Source organism: Sceloporus occidentalis, unplaced genomic scaffold (genome assembly GCF_023333645.1).
Source record: "Sceloporus occidentalis isolate IW3139 unplaced genomic scaffold, rSceOcc1.0.p SCAF_7, whole genome shotgun sequence".
NCBI lineage: Eukaryota > Metazoa > Chordata > Lepidosauria > Squamata > Phrynosomatidae > Sceloporus > Sceloporus occidentalis.
This window is the reverse complement of record NW_028316987.1, coordinates 30167920-30190784: the sequence shown is the minus strand read 5'-3', so window position 1 is coordinate 30190784 and position 22865 is coordinate 30167920. Positions and strand designations below refer to the sequence as shown.

Here is a 22865-nt window from a genome sequence, read left to right as displayed (position 1 = left end):
CCACTTATTGGCGGTATGTACCACGCCAATGTACTTTTCTAATACTTATTATTTCCCATATAACCATGTATATAAAAATACAGCCAAGACACAGATCCATATTTCCAATGTGAGAAATTATTAGCAAGAATTTCATATAAGCTGTTGACGTGGTAGACTACTGTTCATTTCCAGAATGTGACTTACAGACCAATGTAGGTTGTGTTGACAATAGGCTTTGCAAGTCAGCAACATCCAGTTCCCTGGAATTTCATTGCAAAAACCTTGAAATCAGAGGGGAGAGCCTTATGATATTTCAGGAAAAGCAGGCAACCATTGGGAAGGCCACCAGAAAAGTGTTTGGGCCAGCTGATTCTGCACCAATGAAATTTGCGCCGGGCACAAATGTCATTCATGATATCCTCACTGTCTGCAGCATATTTGCACAGTAGGGCAAACTGTGCTTATTCTTGGTCAGTGTCTTCTCCTTCTTCCTTCGGGTGCTACTGGACAGCATGCCTTCAACAGCTTCTTCTCTGGAGTGCAACCTATTCCATTCTGTGCTATCAGGTTCACTGGCGGGATACAAACCACCGCTTTGCGGCATTCCCCCGCCGGCGCCATTTGCTCCGCGAGGGAGCTGTAGCAGCCAAACCGCGCGGAGCAAAAAAGAAGCTCCATTTCGGAGCTTCTTTTTGCGGCGCCTCTATGATGCCGCGAGGCGCCGCTGGCGCATTCGTGACGACATAGGCGCCGCGACACGTCTGGAGGCTATGCGTCCAGTACGTAAAGATGGCGGCACCCATGTGGAAGGGGCGCCGCCATCTTGTACATATTGTATACGTACTAGGGTTAGGGGGGTGCGGAAGCACCGCCGCTTCCTAACCCTGGTACGTATACAATACGTACTATATGGCGGTTTGTATCCCGCCACTGTATTTCTTTGTATACTATTCAAAAAGCTAAATAAAATCTTAGGAAATGGAGTAAAAATTGCAGTGGTTCTAAATGCTTAAATAATTATTAATATAGAATCAAAGAATCATAGAGTTGAAAGAGACCACAAGGGCCAACCATTCCAATCCCCAGCCATGCAGGAACTCTCAGTCAAAGCATACCCGACAGATGACCATCCAGCCTCTGTTTAAAGACCTCTAAGGAGGGAGACTCCACCACTCTCCAAGGAAGTGTGTTCCACTGTTGAACAGCCCTTACTAAGGCAGATAAAGTTTCCTTTCCTCAACTAATGTTTCAGTTTGTTCTTCATGAATAAATAAAGCTGTAGTAGTAATCTAATGGGGAAACTTTTCAACATAAAATAATAATAATGACTCACCCTAGTTTCAGTCAAAATGAAGTGAGAAATGTTTCTTTCACTTCCCCATCTCTATTAATTTTATGAAAGGAATAAAACCAATACATGTGTGCATCTATGAACTACTGCTGGTATAGTACTTGAAAACATAACAGGCATCTGGTATTACACAGATTATACTATTTTCATGTAAAACATTATATCAGAATTATTCATAAAATCCAGGGTATAGAATCATAGAACCATAGAGTTAGAGGAGACCACATTCAGTCCAACCCCCTGCCATGCAGGAACTCTCAATGAAAGCATCCCTGACAGATGGCCATCCATCCTCTGTTTGAAGACCTCCAAGAAAGGAGACTCCACTACACTCCGAGGGAGTTTGTTCCACTGTCAAACAGCCCTTACTGTCAGGACGTTCCTCCTAATGTTGAGGTGGAATCTCTTTTGCTGTAACTTGCATCCATTGCTCCGGGTCCTAGTCTCTGGAGCAGCAGAAAACAAGCTTGCTCCCTCCTTAATATGACACCCCTTCAAGTATTTAAACAGGGCTATCATATCAGCACTTAACTTTCTCTTCTCTAAGCTAAACATCCCCAGCTCCCTAAGTCTTTCCTCATAGGGCATGGTTTCAAGAATCTTCACCTCCTTTGGACACGCTCCAGTTTCTCAATGTCCTTTTTGAATGGTGGTGCCCAGAATTGGACACAGTATTCCAGGTGGGGCCATAGACCAGCATTGATAAGAAAAGAGAGAGAGAGAGACAGAGAGAGAGAGAGAGAAGGTAAAAACACAGGTTAAAAACAGTATTTCAAATATCCTTTTAACATCCAGTGTGGCAGGGCAAGATTGGTACTAGCCTACTGGTTAGATCATTGCCTGATAGAGTTTAACTGCAGCTCCACAGAATCTGGCAACATTATATTTTATACCTGAATTGGCATCCAAAAGCAGTAAAGAAGTGTAAAATTGACTGGTATGTCCTTGATGTTTATACAATAGAGGGGAGATAAGGCTGAAGCAAATGTCCCTGTAGTATGAGCATTGGAGTAGTACATGCTTTGTTGTCTCTATTTGGCCAGCATCACAGGGGCTTAATCTCTCTGAGAATGGGATCTTCTTGTATTGGCCTTCAAAGACAGCTGAGGGAAGGGCATGGAATTGTGCCAAAGTAAAGACTCATATGGTGTTTCAGTACTTCAAGTTTTGTTAAGTATGCCATAGGTGATGCCAAGTATCTGCTTGAGTCAGATAAGTTGGAGCGATAGGTAGTTCTAGTTGTCATCAAACCCATTGTTTGATGGTTACTTTAGCCTTTTCATATCCCATGCTGAGCAAAAGATTTGAATAGAAGCCTAGTGAAGAAATTTTAGTCGTCACTGTCTGTTTCCATATAGACTGAAATTTATCAGTCAGGGGAAGTGCAGCAAGGGGGGAAAAAGGATAGTTTGATTCGGTAGGAAAAAACATATTCACTCACAGACTGGACTCCATTTTCATAAAGCCTGACTCCAATGTCAGTGCTGCATTAGAGACACATTTTGGAACTTGGAATGCTGATCTTAGACATTTGGATTGCACAAATTCTAATGGTACACACTTGGGTTCCAGTTGGGATCCATAAAGCAGTTGTGCAACTGATTTGGCTTTGAAAAATTTGACTGGCACTGATATATAGTGGCCTCCTCTTGTCATAAGAAATTTGAGGATGGCTGTTGAGGATGCCAGCCACAGATGCTGACGAAACGTCAGAAAGAAACTCTTCTAGAACATGTCCACATAGCCTGAAAAACCCACAAAAAACCATGGATGCTGGCCATGAAAGCCTTCAACTTCACGCCATTGAGCTCCTTTGCGCTTTACCAGCAGCATGGTACCCATCGGCTTTCCTAATACAGGTAGCATAAAATATTACTTCCAGATATTTGAAGCCGGAGAAGTGTTTGGTCTTGTAGCCATCTATATACCAGTTATGGTTCTTGGGCCTTTTAGCAAATGCCATTTTATTTTATTTTTTGATAGTTGAGTTCTAGTTGATCTTCTCTGCAGTACTGTGTTAGTGTACTTAGTGCTCTTTTTAGACCAGTGAGTGTTCTTGAAAGTACTGTTGTATCATCTACATCAGGGGTAGGCAACCTTTTGAGCCGGGGGCCGGGTTGGTGTCCCTCAGGCGACTGGGGGGCCGAAGCCGGGGGGTGGAGCTTCAACCCTCCGGGGCGGGGCCACGTGCGGGGGGTGGAGCTTCCACCCTCCGGGGCGGGGCCGTGTGGCGGGGGCGGAGCTTCCACCCTCCAGGGCGGGGCTGCGTACCGGGGGCGGAGCTTCCACCCTCGGGGGCCAGGCCTCCCCACCTTTGCTGGCCCCTGACGGGGCCCCAGGCCCCGTCAGAGACCGGCAAAAAAGCTGGTGGGGGCCACCAGCGCTGGAGGGCCCCCTGGAGGGCCCCAGCGACAGCACCGGGCCTCCCAGAGGCCCCCTGCCGTCCCTCGGAGCCCTCCTGGAGGGCCCCAGGGATGGCAAAGGGCCCCCCAGAGGCGACCTGCCGCCCTCAGAGCCCTACTGGAGGGCCCCAGGGATGGCAAAGGGCCCCCCAGAGGCCCCCTGCCGCCCTCGGAGCCCTCCTGGAGGGCCCCAGGAACGGCAGCGGGCCCCCCAGAGGCCCCCTGCCGCCCTCGGAGCCCTCCTGGAGGGCCCCAGGGACGGCAAAGGGTCCCCCAGAGGCCCCCTGCCGCCCTCGGAGCCCTCCTGGAGGGCCCCAGGGATGGCAGCAGGCCCCCTGCCGCCCTCGGAGCCCTCCTGGAGGGCCCCAGGGACTGCAAAGGGTCCCCCAGAGACCCCCTGCCGCCCTCGGAGCCCTCCTGGAGGGCCCCAGGGACGGCAAAGGGTCCCCCAGAGGCCCCCTGCCGCCCTCGGAGCCCTCCTGGAGGGCCCCAGGGACGGCAGCAGGCCCCCTGCCGCCCTCGGAGCCCTCCTGGAGGGCCCCAGGGACGGCAAAGGGCCCCCCAGAGGCCCCCTGCCGCCCTCGGAGCCCTCCTGGAGGGCCCCAGGGACGGCAGCAGGCCCCCTGCCGCCCTCGGAGCCCTCCTGGAGGGCCCCAGGGACGGAAAAGGGTCCCCCAGAGGCCCCCTGCCGCCCTCGGAGCCCTCCTGGAGGGCCCCAGGGACGGCAGCAGGCCCCCTGCCGCCCTCGGAGCCCTCCTGGAGGGCCCCAGGGACGGCAGCGGGCCCCCCAGAGGCCCGCTGCCGCCCTCGGAGCCCTCCTGGAGGGCCCCAGGGACGGCAGCGGGCCTCTCAAAGGCCCGCCGCCGCTGCCGCCGCGGCTGCCCATCGCGGCTTTTCGCCGCTCTGGGCGCCGCCATTTTGGGCGGCAAAATGGCGGCGAAGTCTCGCGCGACCTCCCTCAAGGTCGCGCGAGATTTCGCCGCCATTTTGGGTGAAAAAATGGCGGCGCCCATAGCCCCAGAGGCCGCTCTGGGCGCCGCCATTTTTTCAGCTAAAATGGCCGCGAAGTCTCGCGCGACCTCGAGGGAGGTCGCGCGAGACTTCGCCGCCATTTTGCCGCCCAAAATGGCGGCGCCCAGAGCGGCGAAACGCCGCGACGGGCGGCCGCCGCGGCGGCGGCGGCGGCGGCAAGGGGAGGCAGGGGCCGGTCGCCAGGCCTCCGCGGGCCGCATCCGGCCCGCGGGCCGGAGGTTGCCGACCCCTGATCTACATAAAGTAGGGCTGAAATAAGCTGTCCCTCTAGTTCTGTAGGATGGAAGGTTGTGTTCTCAAGATAATTCCCCATGTCACTGAACCCGCAGTTTTTCCTATCCTTTGTTTCAAGATACAGAGTTAAAAGCTGCTTTAAAATCTGTAAAGGCAACGAAGGCGGGGTACAGACCACCAGAAAGAGGCGCCTCCCTGGCACCTCTCTTTGCTCCGCAGGAGCACCACAGCAACCAAATTGCAAGGAGCTGCTGTGGAGCAAAAAAGCAGCACCTGGAAGTGGCTCCTTTTTGCAGCGACACTGTGATGCCACAAAGCACCAGAGCCAGCATGGTAACATTGCAGCTGCGCTGCTCTGTCTGCAAGCGGCGCAGCTGCAACATCACTGTTATGCGCCCCGTTTGGTGGGCACTCTGCAGCTGCGGTACCCTCGTCACATGTGAGGATTGTTGGGCATGTGGGCACTCCGCCCACCAGGCAACCCTTGCACGTGACAAGGGTACCGCAAAGGCCCATCTGTTCCGGGCCATAGACAGACACTGTGTTGCAGGTGGAATATTTTTCAATAAAGTGATGGAGTACAAGGCACTGGCCCATGGTGGTTCTGCCTTCCCTAAAGCCAGCTTGTTCCTTTTCAAATATGTTTTCTTGTTCCAGCCAGGTCTGGAGTTTCGTCTCTAAGTGTCTTGCACAGAGCTTGCTGATCATATTGAGGAGTATAATTGGTCTGTATTTGCCAGGATTGTTCTTCTTTCCTTTTTTAAATATGGAGATGATGGTAGCAAGCTCCTAGTCCTTAGGTGCTTGACCATAATTGTGAATACAGCTGAAAAGAGATGCCAGAATAGGGGCCCAGGATTCCAAATTATTTTCAATGGCTTCTGAATGTAGCCTTCCCCATTCTCAGTTGAGCTATAAGTTTCTTGATCGGTGCCCACCTTAGGAGGTTCTCTATGGTTTGGCTTGCAGATCCACTTTCAATCTAAGTGTCCTTAAAGAGTGCTTTGAAGTGTTCCCCCCAGATCCCTGGGGGGATGTGTCTACCTACTGTAGCTGGTGCATTGCTTTGGGAACTTGACGTAATATGCCAAAATAAAGCTGAGTTGTTGGTTTTGACTGCCCGAATCAATGGTGCCCAATTATTTTTCATGGCTTCTTTTTTCTTCTACCCCAGCAGTTTTTTGTAGGCTCTCTTCTTCTGCTGAAGCAGTTTTGTTGCAGCTTCTGGCATAGAATTTGATACATAGCCCTGGTAAGTGGTAATGAGAGTTTTTGGAGCATCAACACATTCCTTGTCAAACCACATCTTTGAGTGATGGTGGTGGTGTTGCCTCCAATGTGAACTATTTTGCTGGTTTAGATACTGGAACAGCACTTGGGTAAGACTGTTGTAATTTTCCAGAAGTTCATCAGAGGACTCAGTTGTTATTAGGTCATTCCTAAGATTACTTCCAGATTACATTAAAGGTGGTCTGAGGCTAATACCTCACTTATTGTTTGGTTTAGCTGGGGTGGGGGGGGTCCATTTAGCTCCCTCATAGGCCCTTCATGATGGCATTAAAGAGAGTTGATAACAGTCCTTGGTGTATGTCTCCTGCGTGAGACTGTTTACTGTATGATTTGTTTTTATGATGTTTTTAATGGTTTTTATTGTGATGTGTGTTGTGTTGTGTTGTGAAACCGCCTTGATCTCTGGAAAGGCGGTATATAAATAAAATTTTATTATTATTATATTATGAAGTTGCTTAATTGTAGCCAAATTGGAAGATGATCACTTTCAAATCTAGGCATGACTTCTAGGTCCTTGGCATAGAGGAGAAGATCCTTAGAAATGATTATGTAGTCAATGGTGCTCATTCTGGACCAAGAGAAATAAGTTAATTAAGCTGGACAGTCACTTTTCAGAGCGCTGTTTTAGGATACAAAGGTTTAGTCTGAAGACTGGTTGAGCCAGACATAGGCCTGCAAAATTTGATTTCTTGTCTTTTGAGAATCATTGACCAGAATGTCAATTCAGTCAAGAAATAAGACTACTAGAAATGGGAAGGGCAGCTATGAAAAGATCCTGAAGAATAAAAACATACAACTGAGAATTATTCAGAACATTGTAATCCCCATTACCATGTGAAAGCTAGACAGTGAAGGAAGCAGACAGAAAGAAAACCAACCCATTCAAGATGTCATACTGGAGAAGAGAACTTAGGATACCATGGGTAGCCAAGAAGGCAAACAAATTGGTCCTTTAAACAGACCAGACCAGAGCTCTCCGTGGAAGCCAAGATGATCAAGTTGAGGCTGTCATACTTTGGTAATGAGAAGGCATGGATCACTAAAAAGAACAATAATACTAGGAAAGGTAGATAGGAGGAGGAGGAGACCACAGACCAAGTGAACGGTCTCATTCAGGGAGGTTACAGGCATGGGCTTGCAGGACCTGAGCAGAGAAGTGGAAGATACAGGTACTTGGAGATGTCTCATCCACAGGGTCGCCATGAGTCTGAATCTACTTGAGGGCAGCTAACAACAACTGAGTCATTATGAGTTCAGGTGAAAGAGGCACTAGGCTCATTCATGGTGGGTCAAGCATATCATTTATTCCTACCATTGCCCCCCCTCCAAAAAATAAGGTTTCAGTACTGACCACAGGCCTTGCCTAATCCCAAATCTAATGTATGAAAGTTCCCAGATATTAGATTCACTGCACAGATACAACTGAGACTTGTTAATATAATAATTAATTAATAGTTTTTATTTATATCTTCCCACCTCTCCCAATGGATTGAGGCGGGATCACAACAGAGTTAAAAACAATTACAATATTACAACATTAGTTACCACATAATTAAAGCCACAGCTAAAAACATGAAACATCAATCAATCACAGGATCAGATGCTCTTGTTCCATACCAATAGTCTTCATAGGAGGTCAGGAGGATATGCACGGCAAAAGAGCTCTGTCTTTACCGCCTTCTTGAAAATTTCCAAGGATGTAATGAGGCGAGTCTCCTCTGGGAGTCCATTCCATAGTTTAGGGGCAGCTATGCTGAATGCTTTTTGGGAAGTAGAGACATGTTTGGATGCTGGTACCTCCAGCAGATTCTTCCCACTTGCTCTAAGAGTGCGGGGCGGATTGTATAGGGATATGTGTTCCCATAAGTAACCCGGGCCCAAGCCATATAGGGCTTTAAAGGTGATAACCAACACCTTGTACTGTGCCTGGAAGCGGATTGGGAGCCAGTGTAGATCTTTCAAAATAGGTGTTATATGGTCAAATCTCGAAGAGCTCGTGACCAACCTGGCTGCCGCATTTTGCACTAGTTGGAGCTTCCAAACTTGATACAAGGATAGCCCCATGTAGAGCACATTACAGAAATCAAGACAAGAGATTACCAGAACATGTACTACAGCTTCAAGGTCCATTCCCTCTTCCCTCCCTCTTCCTACTGTTCTGGGAATCCTTGGAAGTAGCAGCAGCACCTTCAGCTCAGCAGAGAGAGAGGTGGGGCCTGCCTTTCCCCTTAAAAGGGCACTGTCTCAGCCTTCTCTTCCCTTGTGAATACCAGCCAGCCTCCCTCCTGAGAGGAACCTCTCCTGAATGCTGACCTTCCCTCCCTCTTCCCACTGTTCTGGGACTCCTTGGAAGTAGCAGCAGTATCTCCAGCTCAGCAGAGAGAGTGGTGGGGCAGCATCCCCTCGGCCATCCCTCCCTCCCTTACCCTTAGAACCTGGGACGTCCGGAGGCTCCCATAGCTACCCTTTGTTCTCTCTCATCTCCCTCATGTCTTGGGATCATCAGCCCATCCCATCCAGCACTGTTGGACTGCACCTTTATTTTTCTGCTTTTCTCTTTTCTACATTTTCTCCTGCCATCTGTTTGTCACCCAATCCTCTCTTCCCCATTGCTCCTCGCACCTCTCTTTCTCCTTATCTCATCCCTATCCGCCCCCTCCCTATCTCCCAACTCCCATTCTCCTGCGCTCTCTGGAACTGCCGCTCCGCTGCCCCAAAAGCAGCGGCAATCCATGATCTTTTTCTATCACAATCATTTAATCTTCTCGCCCTTACTGAAACTTGGCTTCCGGCCCACAATACCGCTACCCCTGCTGCCTTTTCTCTTGGCGGTCTCTCCTTTACCCACACTGGCCGCCCTGAGGGTCGCGGAGGAGGGGTCGGCATCTTATTATCTAAGTCCTGCCAGTTTCAGGTTCTCTCTCCTCCCCCCAGCTATTCCTTCTCCTCATTTGAATTACACTCGATTAGACTCTTTTTTCCTCTGCAACTTCGGGTTGCCATCATCTATCCTCCTCCTGGTTCAGCGTCTCAGTTTTTCACAGATTTCGAGTCTTGGTTGACATTTTTTCTTTCAGATACAGTCCCCTCCCTGATCTTAGGTGACTTTAACATCCACCTCAACGATCCCAAGAATTCCTCAACCTCTCGCTTCAGCTCTCTCTTAGCTTCCTTCGGTCTCCAACCCCATTCCAACTCTCCAACCCATTCCCTTGGTCACTGTCTTGACTTAGTTCTCCCCTCCAAGTGTGTCATGTCTGACTACTCGGCTTCTGATTTTCCACTATCTGACCATCACCTACTTTCCTTTACTCTTACCTCCATCCCACCTCCCCGTCATACCGTCCTCCGCCAATTCCGCGATCTTCATTCTCTTGACCTTAACCATCTCACTCAGTCCTTGGACTCATCCTTCACTTCTCTCAATCTTGGGGACTCTGCTGACTCAGCTATGTCTTTACTAAATTCTACTCTCTCCTCAACTCTTGACAGCTTTGCCCCAGTATCTACGCGCGTGTCCTCCTCTTCCTCTACGACTAGGTCTCAGCCCTGGATCACTCCCATTGTTAGATTTCTCCGGTCCTGCTCCCGAGCAGCCGAACGTCTCTGGAGAAAGTCCAGGGAGTGGGCCGACTTTATCCATTTTAAGTTCATTCTTTTATCCTTTTCATGCGCCCTGTCGATGGCAAAACAAGACTACTTCAAATCATTGATCTGCGCCGAGAGGTGCCCGTAGCACTTGTTCTCCTGTTTCAACACACTGTTAAAACCCTCTCCTCCCTCAGTCTCTCCATTATTTTCTCCCTCCGACTTCGCCAATTACTTCATTAAAAAGATCACTGCCATTAGTTCTGAGTTAACTCCTCATGATTTGGCTCCCACCATTAATCTCCGCATTCCTCCTACTAATAAACTCTCTGTTTCCTCCTGTTTCTTTGGAAGAACTCTCTTCGCTGCTGAACTCATCAAAACCCACCACTTGCTCTCTTGACCCACTTCCTTCTCGTCTTCTAATCCCTATAGCCCCCTCTTTGTTACCCTCCCTCCTCTATATCTTTAATCTCTCTCTCTCCTCGGGTTCCTTCCCCTCAGTCTTCAAACATCCCTATCCTGAAAAAACCCTCTCTCGACCCCTCTTCCTTGGCTAGCTATCGTCCAATCTCTCTTCTTCCTTTTCTCTCTAAGGTGTTGGAATGAGTTGTCTATTCACGCGGTTTTGAGTTTCTTGAAACCAACTCCATTCTGGATCCCTTCCAGTCTGGTTTTCGCCCACGGCACTCCACAGAGATGGCCCTTACTAAGATCTCGAATGATCTTTTGCGGGCCAAGGCGAATGGCCTTTATTCTATCCTTGTCTTACTCGATCTGTCTGCGGCCTTCGACACCGTGGACCACTGTCTCCTAATAGATGTACTCTCTGACCTTGGTTTCTCGGGCCTTGTTCTCGATTGGTTCACATCTTACTTGTCAGATTGATCTTTTTCAGTTGTCTTGGGTGGTCAGACCTCGTCTTCTGTCCCCTTATCTGTTGGAGTTCCTCAGGGCTCTGTTTTGGGTCCCCTTCTGTTCTCTTTATACACACTCTCCCTTGGCAAACTTATCAGTTCTTTTGGTTTCTCCTACCATCTGTACACCGATGATACCCAGCTGTACCTTTCCACCCCTAATCTCTTGCCAGAGCTAGAGCAGCAAGTGTCATCCTGTTTAACAGCTGTGTCCCACTGGATGCACCATCGGCATCTGAAGCTCAATATGTCCAAGACCGAGCTTCTTGTTTTCCCTCCTAAGCCCACCCTTTACTACTCCTTTTCTATTTCTGACAATAACGTCTCTATCCAGCCGGTCCAGGAAGCCCGCAGTCTCGGTTTCATCTTTGACTCCTCTTTGTCATTTATCCCTCAGATCCAGATCACCTTGCCCAAAAATGGTAATAGACCGGTCTATAGTTTCTCTCCAGGGAATCTAGAGAGGGCTTTTTTAAGAGCAGTTTAACCACTGCCAGTTTTAACTGTGATGGAAATTTGCCCTCCTTAAAGGATGCACTGATTATAGATTGCAATAATGCAACCGTCCCTGGACGGTCAGCATGATGGGCATGGATTGAGAGCGCATGTCATCTTCCTTACACTTCCAAGGAGCTTGTCCACTTCATCGGTACTTACAAACTCAAGGTGATCCAGTCTAACATGGTCCACGGAGTCTCTAGACACCTCTCTTACTATTTCTGTGATAATGCTAGTGTCAAGATCAGCCCTTATCCGAGAGATTTTGTCTGCAAAGAAGTCATTAAAAGCATCACAGCAGGCTTTAGTTGGTTGCAACAAAGGGTTCAGGGAGGGAGGCAGTTGGGTCAGCTCTCTAACCACCCTGAACAGCTCTGCTGGACGAGACTCTGCAGATGTGACATGTGCAGCATAGGAGGGAGAGCAGCTGTTAGGGAAGAGTAATTACTGTCATCAGTGGACATTAATGCCTCTTACATATTGCATCTCTGACTTATGCTAGTACATGCTCTGTTTTCACAGCTTTTCTCAACAAAATTGCCTTTTATATTCCTTGCATATGGTACATATGAGGGTAGGCGGGAGCTCCTGTTATTTTGCCAATGTGACAAGCATTATCCTTGATTCTTCTTTATGAAAGAAAAGGCCTTGCTGTAGAATCTGTTAGGCAATATGTGAGCTGTAAACACATGCCATAATTTCATCATTATCTGGCTTTCTACTGAGTTATCACCTATTATATCTGCTAAAATTGGGTTATCAATTCCAAGAAATTATTGATCCAATTAAATAATTTCCATTATCTCTTTTTTTCCTCTAGGGCAAACAGTCTTCATAAATAGAGTTTGGTTTTACATTATTTCTAGATACACTATACACAACATAGAGGGGAAAGGAGGCTTTTCAATATGGTCCTTTTTTTGGAGCAACAAATACATTAAATATCTATTTGTTGCATAGTCCACTTTTCTCTCATAGTTGTTCTCCCATGGTAGGGAAGAAGCACAATTTTTAAAAAATGAATATTGTAAAAAGTTTTTATCTGGTAAAATGTACCTGTCCTAATAGAGTGAGTCTTACTGCTCTATTAAAGGTGGTTCCACAAGTAGTCTCCTGTTACATGGAAGGAGTTTTTCTATCTTTCTGCAAGGAGACTTCTTTTTAACAGTGGATGTCAGGAAATTACTCTGGGATCTTTTGCATATACTCTACCACTACAGTACTGTACTAGTGAGTTGTGACCTCTCCAATACAAAGAGAACCAACCCTATAATGACCATAGGCCAGTTGTTGAGGTCAAATCCTCAGTATTTTCATGGAGAGCTAGATAATGCCATGAGAATTTAGTAAAGCATAACTGGGTAGTATCAATTTCTGATACTACCCAGAACTTAAATGAAAATAAGGACTCTAGCAAACCAGGCTGCTAAGACACCACAATTGCATTAGTGTAGAAAACACAGACATACCAGTTTGAGGGCAGTCATTGTCGCATAGCTCTTAAAATGTGCCTTGGTACTGCTTTAGTTCCAGACTCTGTCTTCTGCACACTGGCTTTCATAATCCCACTATCCTGACCAATGTCCTTCCCAGCAAGCCTTTTGGTCTTTTTTTTCCCAATTGTGCAATCACAACAACTGATTAAGTTAAAAAAGAAAAGAAATTGGAAAGAAAAGAAAGAAAAATATCCTACTTGGGGATAGCAAGGGGGAGAAAGGAAAGGAGCATAATAATGCCCGCTTATACCATGTGACTACCTGCATATTTGGACTGCAGTGGGAGGAATTTATCACACATGGCTCAATAGTTGAAAAGCCACACGATTGGGAAACATTGGTGGTGTGCAGACCGCCAAAAGAGACTCCTCCTTGGCGCCTCTCTTTGCTGCACAGGAGCGCCGCCGCCTACAAACGGCGCTGCAGGCAACTGCGCAGCAAAGAAGGAGCTGTAAAAAGTGGCTCCTTTTTGTGGCGCCGCAAAGTGCCAGAGACAGCTCCATTACGTCGCAGCTGCACAGCGCCATTTGTAGGCAGCACAGCTGCAACGTAATCATTGTGCACGCCGTTTGTATGGTGCTGCACAACTGCGGCATGCTGACGACGTGCTAGGGTTGCGGGGCGTGTGCACGCGCCACCCCAAGGCAACCCTAGCATGTTGTTGACGTGCTGCAAAGGGCCCATATATACAGGGCCATTCATGGATTTTGCTCATCAGTCAAAATAAGTATTCCAGTAATGGATGGAAGACAATGCAGCTACAGGACAGTCAAACCATTGTATGATAAAGTACAGACACAGACACTACTGACCTGCTGTTATTCCACTTTAGCAGCCTCATGTGATAAAGTCCACAGTCAATAAATCTACTTTTGAAATAGCACTTCCTTTGGTATCACAAATATGCCTTGCTGAAAAAGACCTTACATCGAAATGTAGAGAGAATGAAGAAACAACATGTGTCTTTTTAGGCTCCCTATGGAGCATTTGTTCTGAATTATTAGTACCATGATAGTTTCAGTGACCATAATATTTTGCATGCTCATCTTCCAGGTGGTTAAAAAAACATTCATCAGTTAATCATTACCAACTCTCAATGAAACAACAATTAGTGTTTGCTTTTTCTTAGATTAGAGCATAATAGAATATTCTTTACTATCTGTTCTTTTTTTCTTTTTGCAGTGGACACAGTCAATTAAAAATAAGTCATACTGTAACATAGAGTCTCTAGTTTACTATCAGTCTCATTCCCCAGGGAAAAGGAATGGTTTAATATGTGGTTGCATTTCAATTATTAACCTTCAAGGTGCTTGGAAACTCCAAAATCCTACAAAAAAACATACAAAGTATTAAATCTAGCCTAAACTTGTTACATTTTCAAATGTGTTACCAAATTCACACATAAATACATGTGTACAGACAATTTGTGCTTAGTCATGTTCCAGTTTGGTGACAGGTGATGTTACCTGCTATTTATTTTGTAGAAGTGGTTGTATACAAGATTACTGAAGTGGTTATACAATTGCTTGCATATCTTGTGGAACTGAAACAGCAGGAACTTTCACTCAGTTAACTTTACACTGAATTCAAACCACTCTGTTTAGAATGTTTCTAAGCTTTTTAAAAGAATTTTCAAACTTAAGCAGGTTGGTTTTATGCAGTTTTTACCTCCTTTTTTGTTACATTATTACTATGTTTCATTGTATTTATGGTGTTTGTACGGAAACTGATAAATTTTAACTGAAGGGACAGACACAAATTAGCTAGACATTTACAACATTAGACTGTATAAGAAACACAGAATTGTTCTATAATTTCTTTATATCACAGCGCTGTGTAAAACATAAATGTACTTTTCTTCAGCATTTTAATTTGTTACATATGCTTTTACTGAGATTTTGACCTTTTATCAGAAACGGTCAAACACAAAGACACAACTAAAATTTAGCATTTCCAAAGCTTACTGATTCTAGTTGGAAAGTAATGCATTTTCTTAAACTTTCTCCAACCCATAGGATGTAGTGTTTAACGTTGACTGATTTGTGTACTGTATTTGCACTATAATTAATTTTTGACCTGTATTTGTTTGATCTGCCACTACATGTATGTAATTGTATCAAAACCAATAGGGACAACTCAGGGTATACTGTTTAAGCAAAAAGTCTTTAATGTTTTCCTATGATATTTTATATGATATTTAAATATTGAGAGTAGGTCCTCTTTGTGTAGAAAGTACAATATTAAAGCACCTATGCTTATATGATCTGGACTTTTAGGCTTGTATAAGCCAAATTCCTACAACCGCTCTGCATAGAATGACTTGCCCAAGTGGTTCAATTCCAGCTGGTATTGCAGATGCTCAGTGCTTAAGAGATGACGTAAGGCTGCTCGCCGAACCTGCCAGATATGGAAATGTCATTAGCAGCTCATCTCTTGTATTGTCACAACCCATTATCCCACCATTCTGTTGTCCTGGCATTGCACATCCCAGTATTCATGCCTCTAAAATATGAATGCTGAAAACTACTTCCGTCTGGGGAAGAGAGATTAGCTGCACTTGCTTTTGGTACCCCTCCTTGCAGTGGGTGGGATCCCTTTGAAAGCACAAAATATGGGGATGGGGGCAGCAAGGAAAAAGAGAACAGCTAGTATATCTCTGACTCTAAACTATGAACCACACTAAATGTTAGATTATACATCATTTCACAAACACTTCTGTGAGGGGAATTTCTAATACAACTTGAGTTCTTTTCCTGTGGTGGCAGACTTCCATGTACAAACTGCAACCAGAATTAAGCCCTTTTTATGGCCATTACAAATGCAAAGCACACAACCTTTTAAAAAAAAGCAGTGCTCACACTGCCACATGTGAACTTCAGTGTTGTTATAGTCAATCCAACATTAATTATAGTGAAAGGGTACAAGTATACATGGCTGTGATACTGGAGTTAGATGGGTGTGACTGGGAAGAATTATTTTCTTCCCATGGAAAGTAGAGGGGTACCTCATAAAAAAAAAGTTGACCTCTTGTTTTGATAGGATTTTTATCCATTACACCTGCATAAAAGAGGAAGGGAGGTTGCTGTCAGGTTCAGACTTTACCATTATCAGTTGTTTATTAGCATAGTGTAGTTCTTCTTTCATTTCTGCCTGTTGCCTCTTCCTGGCCTTTTCAAAACACCTGTCTTCTTGTGCTAACAGTTGCAGGCTCATGGCGTAGCTACGCTCCCAGCTGCAGAAACAGTAGTGTGATGGGACAAAGGGTCAGTAGTTGGGAGTGACTGTTAAAAGTAACCGGTTACTTACAATAAGTTCATTTCCCCAATAACTGAGGCATGTCTAATTAACAATTTGTAAGCCGCTCTGATAGCCTTTTAGCTGAAGAGCAGGGTATAAATAAATAAATATTATAACTACACTGCCATATGGTTGAAATTTAAAGAATATCATTCTTCTAGCACCATCATGGGTGGATGCCTACAGTCCAATTCTCCCTTCTGCCTACAGTTATATTTATTTCCTTATGTGATACCTTTTAACAACTATTGTGTCTTATCTATTTTTAATATAAGCCCCTTTCACACAACATAATTATTGCACTTTGATATCACATTAATTGTCATGGGTCCAACCTATGAAATCTTAGGATTTGTAGTTTCATGAGGTACTTAGAGTTTGGTGCCAGAGAGCTCTAGTACTTCACCAAAATACAAATTCCAAAATTCTGTAGCATGAAAAACGTGGCAATTAAAGTGATATCAGACTGCTATAACTGCAGTCTGAAAGGGGCCTTAGTTTAGTTGAGATTACTTTAAATACAGTGACCACCATTGTTATGATCCGGCCACCCCAATTCAAATTCCTGACTTTGGGACTTGTTTTACAATGTAACTGTAATTGTTTAGTTATATCATCACAAAATGGTGGAGAAATAATATTACATGATTGAAGTGTTTGCTTACACTGTGTCATGTTGCTGCTTCCTTGTGCACTGTTGTATGTGTTGTATGTGTTGAGATAATTATGAGGTGGGTGGGAAGAGAGTATGCTTTGTACCAAAGGTCCAAAACACACTGCAGAAAAAAATCCAGTTTGAGACTGCTTTAACTGCCCTGAGTCAGTGCTAGGGAATTCTGGGAACTGTGGTTTTGTGAGACATAGAGAGCTCTGGTGCCACAATAAACTAGAATTCCCAGGATTCCCTAGCACTGAGCCAGGGAAATTTAAATCAAGAATGGGGATGCTTGAAGACCAGTAGCAGAACACATTAGAGAAAAAACAGATGTGCCACAACGTTTTATTGTCCTGAAGCTACAATCAGGACAGAATACTGAGAAATTTCCAATTGGGAAGAGGGGCAGGCAAAGCTGCATTTTATCACCCTGTCCATTTGACTTGTATGCTAAACATATCCTATGTAAAGCAGGATTACATTTGGAGGCATGAAAACTAGAGAAAGGAACAAAAACAATTTAAGATATGCAGATGACACCATGCTACTAGCAGAAAATAGCAAAGGGTGGGAATGATTACTGAAGAAAGTTAAGGAAGAAAGTGCAAAGGCTGGTTTATATAGAACATTAAGAAAACAAAAATAATGACCACAGATGATTTTCATAACCTTAACGTAAAAGATTAAGTCATTGAAAGAGTTGAAGCTTTCCCATACTTAGCCCCACTCATTAATCAGAACGGAGAATGCAGTCAAGAAATCACAAGAGAGTTAGGACTTGGAAGGCACCTATGAAGGAACTAGACAAGATCTTCAAATGTAAAGATATATAATATTAAATTTAGGGTTGTCTATTTCCAGTTTTTAAGTATGGTTATGAAAAGTGGACAGTGAAGAATGCTTATAAGAAGAAAATCAAGTCATTTGAAATGTGCTGGAGAAGAGTTCTACTTACCATGGACTACTAAAAATAGAAATAAATGGGTATTAGAGCAAATCAAGGCTTAACTCTCCCTAGAAACCAAGATGATTAAAATGAGATTGTTGTGCTTTGGTCATATCTTGAGAAAACATACCTTACTAGAAAAGACAATGTTTGGTAAGGTAGAAGGTAATAGGAAAAAGGAAGTCTACCTTACAGATGGATACAATCAGTCAACGAAGTCACGGCCCTGAATCTGCAAGAACTGAGCATGGCTGTTGATGGCAGGGTGACTTGGAGCTTTCACATTCATAGGGTTGCTATGTTGAAGTTGACTTGGTTGTTAACAGCAGTGATTGCCCAAGATCACTTGGTAAATTCCATGACTAAACATTACTCTATGAAGTCTCTCAGAAGAGAATAGTGAGGCTTTGGTATCTGCTGGAATTCATTCCAGGACTTGCCATGGATACCAAAATCTATGGATGCTCAAGTCCTGTTATATACAATTGGGCAATACAAATATATATGGCAAAATCAAGGTTTGCTTTTTAGATTTTTTAAAAATATTTTTTTTCAGCAATGGGTGGTTGGATCAGTTGATGCAGGGCCTGTGGATATGGAGGGCAGACTGCAATTATTAAGAGAGAGAGAGAGAGAGCGAGAGAGAGAGAGAGAGAGACAGAGTGTGCAAGGTTGAAACATAATGTTAGAAATAAATTCAATAATTGATGTGTTAAATTTGCACAATTAGATTGTAAATTAATGATAGTATTCACAAATGTAATAATTTACATAATATGCAGTGTCCAAATTTGATGGTCTACAATATGGCAAACCTTTCCTACTATGGCAGTGATGGCATCTCAGTGAAGAATTCTGTAGAGTATCTACTCCATATTTTTGCAACCAGGGTCCAAAACACACTGCAGAAATAATCCAGTTTGAGACCACTTTAACTGCCCTGGCTCAGTGCTAGGAAATCCTGGGAATTGTAGTTTATTGTGCTAGCAGAGCTCTCTGACAGAGAAGGTTAAATGTCTCACAAAACTACAGTTCCCAGAATTCCCTAGCATTGAGCCAGGGCCGTTTAAAGCAGTCTCTAACTGGATTATTTTAGCCGCGTGTTTTTGAATTTAGGTCCAGATTCTTCTCTCAGTATTCTAGCATTTCAGATTTTTATCTTAAACTCCTTAGAAATTTTAAGGTTTTTTATGTTAAGCTATACTCTAGTCTGAGGTGAAATAAATACATTACCTGGAAAATAATTTAGCAAGTCAAAAGAATTGTAAGCTGTGAAATATTTCTTTTCTTTCTTTCTCTTGGAGCTTTTATATACTCCTCTGTGTCCTCAAGAAATGAGGAATGCAATTTGATGTGTTTGCATGTGGGAAGGCATTTCTATATATACACACAAAATATAGCATGATGACGTGGGCTATAACTGAACAATGTGTAATAAGCAGCAGTTGCAATCATAAACCTGCTGATAGTGGTTTGCAATTCATTGTAGATGAATAGCTCTTATCTTCATGCCACAGTCATGTTCTGATGTGGTTTTCAAAACCAACACAGAAGCTAACTTAAATCAGACCACAAGACTAGAAGGTTTTGCTATTTATCATCAATTTACGATTTTTCTCCTATCTCCCTTTTCAGCTGGGTGTCAAAACCTTTCTGCTTTGGAGACAATCTGCTATATTGTTTCTGTACTGAAAAGGGGCCTTTAGTCACTAAAGTGCACAGTTTGAAAAAAGGATTTTGAAATCCATTTACCTTTTGATCATTTTAGTAAAATCATGAATTTTCGCTAACATCTGAAATGGAATAAAAGATAGTTAATGAAAAAAGAAATGGTCAGGCTTGTACCTTGGTACCAGAGGAAAAAACAGAGGAATTTTCTCACATGATAGAAAGCATCTCTAATTCCCTACAGCTAGCTATTTTGTATACTGTTCTGTAGGCATTTGTAATTGCAAGGTACAATACAGTGGTGCCTCGGGTTACGAAAGTAATTTGTTCCGCGGCCGCTTTCGTAACCCGAAAAGCCTTCGTAAGCCGAATTGCCATAGGCGCTAATGGGGAAAAGCCGCGATTCCGTGCGAAAAAGCCGAAAAAAGCACCAAAAGTTTTTTCGTAACCCGAAAAAACATTCGTAACCCGGAACAATAATTCCCTATGGGATTTTTTCGTATCCCGAAAATTTCGTAACCTGGGTATTTCGTATCCCGAGGTAACACTGTATCACCATTTAGTCACAGCATCTAGTTGTGATCAGATTTGGGACCTTATTGCATTAAAATGGGGCTAGGTCACTTTAACTGCTGTGGCTGCCTCCTGTTGCATTCTGGGGCTTGTAGTTTAGGAAGGGGCATTTAGCATATTCAACTGGAGAACTCTTAAGCCTCACTGAACTACAAACCCCAAAATGCAACAGGAGGCAGTCAGAGCAGTTAAAGCAATATAGCCCTGTTTTAAGAGTGTAATGCAATAAGGTCCTTGTCCAATCACATGCACAGCATCATATGGTTCTGTTCATTCTGTAGGTTTACAAGAGGTCAGTACATGTACATAGCACATGGTATATAGCAAATAATTATCTGTAGTCATGAAGAGTTGCCAAAGCAGTTGATCAAGCAAAATGTGCTTCTGCTGTGAAGTGTTTTGATCAATTATCTATAGAAATTCCAGGTACATTAAAATAGTTTGAGTCATTTATTAACTTTCATTGGGGTAAAATGCAGACTTTTCGGAGCGGCTACTTTCCAGCTGAAGTGAAATTCAAGATGCATTTGGAGAGTGTTATAAGTGTAAGGATTTGTCTGCATGGACCAATAGCAAATACATTTCAATACCGCTTTTCAGTGAATTAGCATTCCCTAAGCAGTTTACAATGTGTAAACCAATTGCCTCCATTTTACTGATCTACAAATGGATGGAAGGTTGAGTCAACCTTGGAACCCTGCTTGGGATCAAACTCACAACCTTGTAGCTGCAGTACTGGCATTTAACCACTGCATCACCAGGGCCCCAAATGAATTGAAAATCTTCACCTTGTTTTTACTGTGAATAGTGTTCCTAAAGGTCATCATGACCTCTCAAGAGCATCTTGGCTCCAGATATAAAATATGGAATATGGGAGCTCCAAGAACACTGCTAGGTATGCAGGGTGTGCTAACAATATGTGTGGACTATGCTCCATAGCAACGTTGGGGTGGGGGGAAGTCTTGATGGGTGTGACTGGTTGGATTTGGGAAGTCTGATCAACATTTTTTTTCTACTTCAGTGTCTGTCCATCCATGACAACACAGTGAGGGGTTAGATCAGGCTAGCCCTTCCCTCTTTATTCCCCCTCAGTCCAAGTATCATGTTTGTTTTACTGTTTGTACTCTTCTCCTCCCCATTCACCTCCCCACCTGATCAGCACTGGGTCACCTTTGTTTTGACTTGAGTGACCGGAGTACACACATACCATCCTCCCACCCACCCCTCCGCCATGATTTGCTTGTGAAGACTCCTTTGTGTGTGTGTACATTTAGGGGAAAGGGGAATTGGATGGAGAGACATCCAGTTGGAGTACATGGTGGTTGCTAAATTGATAGGCAAACCATAAGGGCTTTTGGCTCCTAGATAGATGCATGCTGAAAAAGGGAAAAAACAGCTAGTTCACCGGGGGATGAGTGCAGCTAGTTGTGCCAGTGCCATTTTGAAGTATTTTTTGTCTGGGAACATAATGGGGCCATTGTGGGGTCCCTGTGGACCAGAAAAATACAAGGTGAGGCCAGTTTTTTCCATTAGTGTAGAAGTGCCTGAAATAAGTCTCACTCGAATTGTAGACAACAAGACAAGTAGTCAGTATATTGCCTTATTTTATTTTATACTTTTGTGGAATGGATATCAAAGCTGGATGTAAACTCAGAAAACAATGAAACAAATAGTTAGTGTACAGATATTTTCTATTGTCTACTATTTTATACTTTCTGATGCTTGTATTTTAAAATTTAAAATTAATAAAGACTGTATATATATATATATATATATATACACACACACACACACACACACACACACACACATATAAAGAAATAAGTCTTACTGAACACAATGGATTAGATATATTTACATTAGACATATTTAGAATTGCAGTGTCCTTTCAGTTTCATATCTGTGAGAAGTTTGAACAAAGTAACTTCAATATGATTTATAATCAGACTTGTAGAAATTCATTTTACATTAAAGTATTGATATGAAATCTTTCTCAGGGGTGTTCCATATATGTCTAGGAGGTGCTCTTTATTTAACCAGTGCAGTTTCTAGCCCAATATTTCCCAGAGGCTTGGAGCAAGGTTAGGTAATGGCAGTTAAAAATAAATGAAAAAAATGTGTAGTAAAAACAAAATGTCCAATGAAATTTAAACCATTCTATGTTTGATTAAGCCCATCTGCGGAATACCAAACCAAAGAGGAAGGTTTCTGGTCTATGAAGCAGTTGAGCTTAGTTAAACGTGTTAAGCTGTGAAACTGATTCCCATAGGTGGTCAGCAAGTTACCCTGGCCTTAACAACAGCAGTGTTCTGTGCTTCAAGAAAATGGATTCCCCTGTTTGTCCCCTTTATAGTGCCTGTGAGCCTCAAACTCAGGCTACTGCCTTCTGCTTGCTCCACTCACTCCCAGGGTGGTTCTCACCACAGCCCCAAGTCCTACCTCTTCTTCTTTCAATAACTGCTCACGTGTGGTGGCTTGGTTTGGCAGTCCTGTCTTTGCTTTGGTGGATGCCATTGTGCTTGGGCAGCTGACAAACTTAGGAAGACAATAGTTGTATCCTCCTGCTCCCTTTCTTACTGGCCTCCCTGGCCTGGTGCAGTTTGTTTCTGTGGTTGCCAAGGGAGCACACTGGGCATTCAGAACTAGCAGACTAGATCCTGATTGGTTGTCTGGCACTGGTTGCTTAGGCCAGGAAAAGGAGAAGCAGGCCTGCATCTGGTATCCATGAGTTCAGCCTCATAGACTGAGGCAAACTGCACAGATGATTTCTGATGATGATTTGGGCTGTATCTGCATTGCAGAAATAATCCAGTTTGATACTACAGTCGGCCCTTCTTATACACAGTTTTTTTATACACGGATTCAAGCATCCACGGTTTGAAAATGTTTAAAAAAAAGTATAAATTTCAAATATCAAACCTTGATTTTCCATTTTT

At 44.0% G+C, this 22865-nt stretch overlaps 2 protein-coding genes across 4 annotated transcripts in view; one reads left to right on the top strand and one right to left on the bottom strand.

Annotated features, from left to right (window-relative positions):
• The window catches only part of LOC149309469 (contactin-associated protein-like 2), a 1389887-nt gene that overhangs the window by 883560 nt on the left and 483462 nt on the right, over positions 1-22865 (top strand). The window lies entirely within an intron of this gene.
• CFAP141 (cilia and flagella associated protein 141) lies at positions 7798-22524 on the bottom strand. 2 transcript variants are annotated; one of them, XM_089532520.1, is made up of 4 exons: positions 22369-22524; positions 19441-19481; positions 15893-16022; positions 7798-14117 (listed from the first exon to the last, which is right to left on the bottom strand). In XM_089532520.1, exons 1-4 carry the CDS (start codon positions 22441-22443, stop codon positions 14085-14087), a joined length of 279 nt encoding a protein of 92 aa, XP_089388646.1. In that variant the 5' UTR covers positions 22444-22524; the 3' UTR covers positions 7798-14084. The 2 variants fall into 2 exon arrangements, with proteins under 2 accessions (XP_089388646.1, XP_089388644.1); XM_089532518.1 differs by lacking the exon at positions 7798-14117 and adding an exon at positions 14653-15187.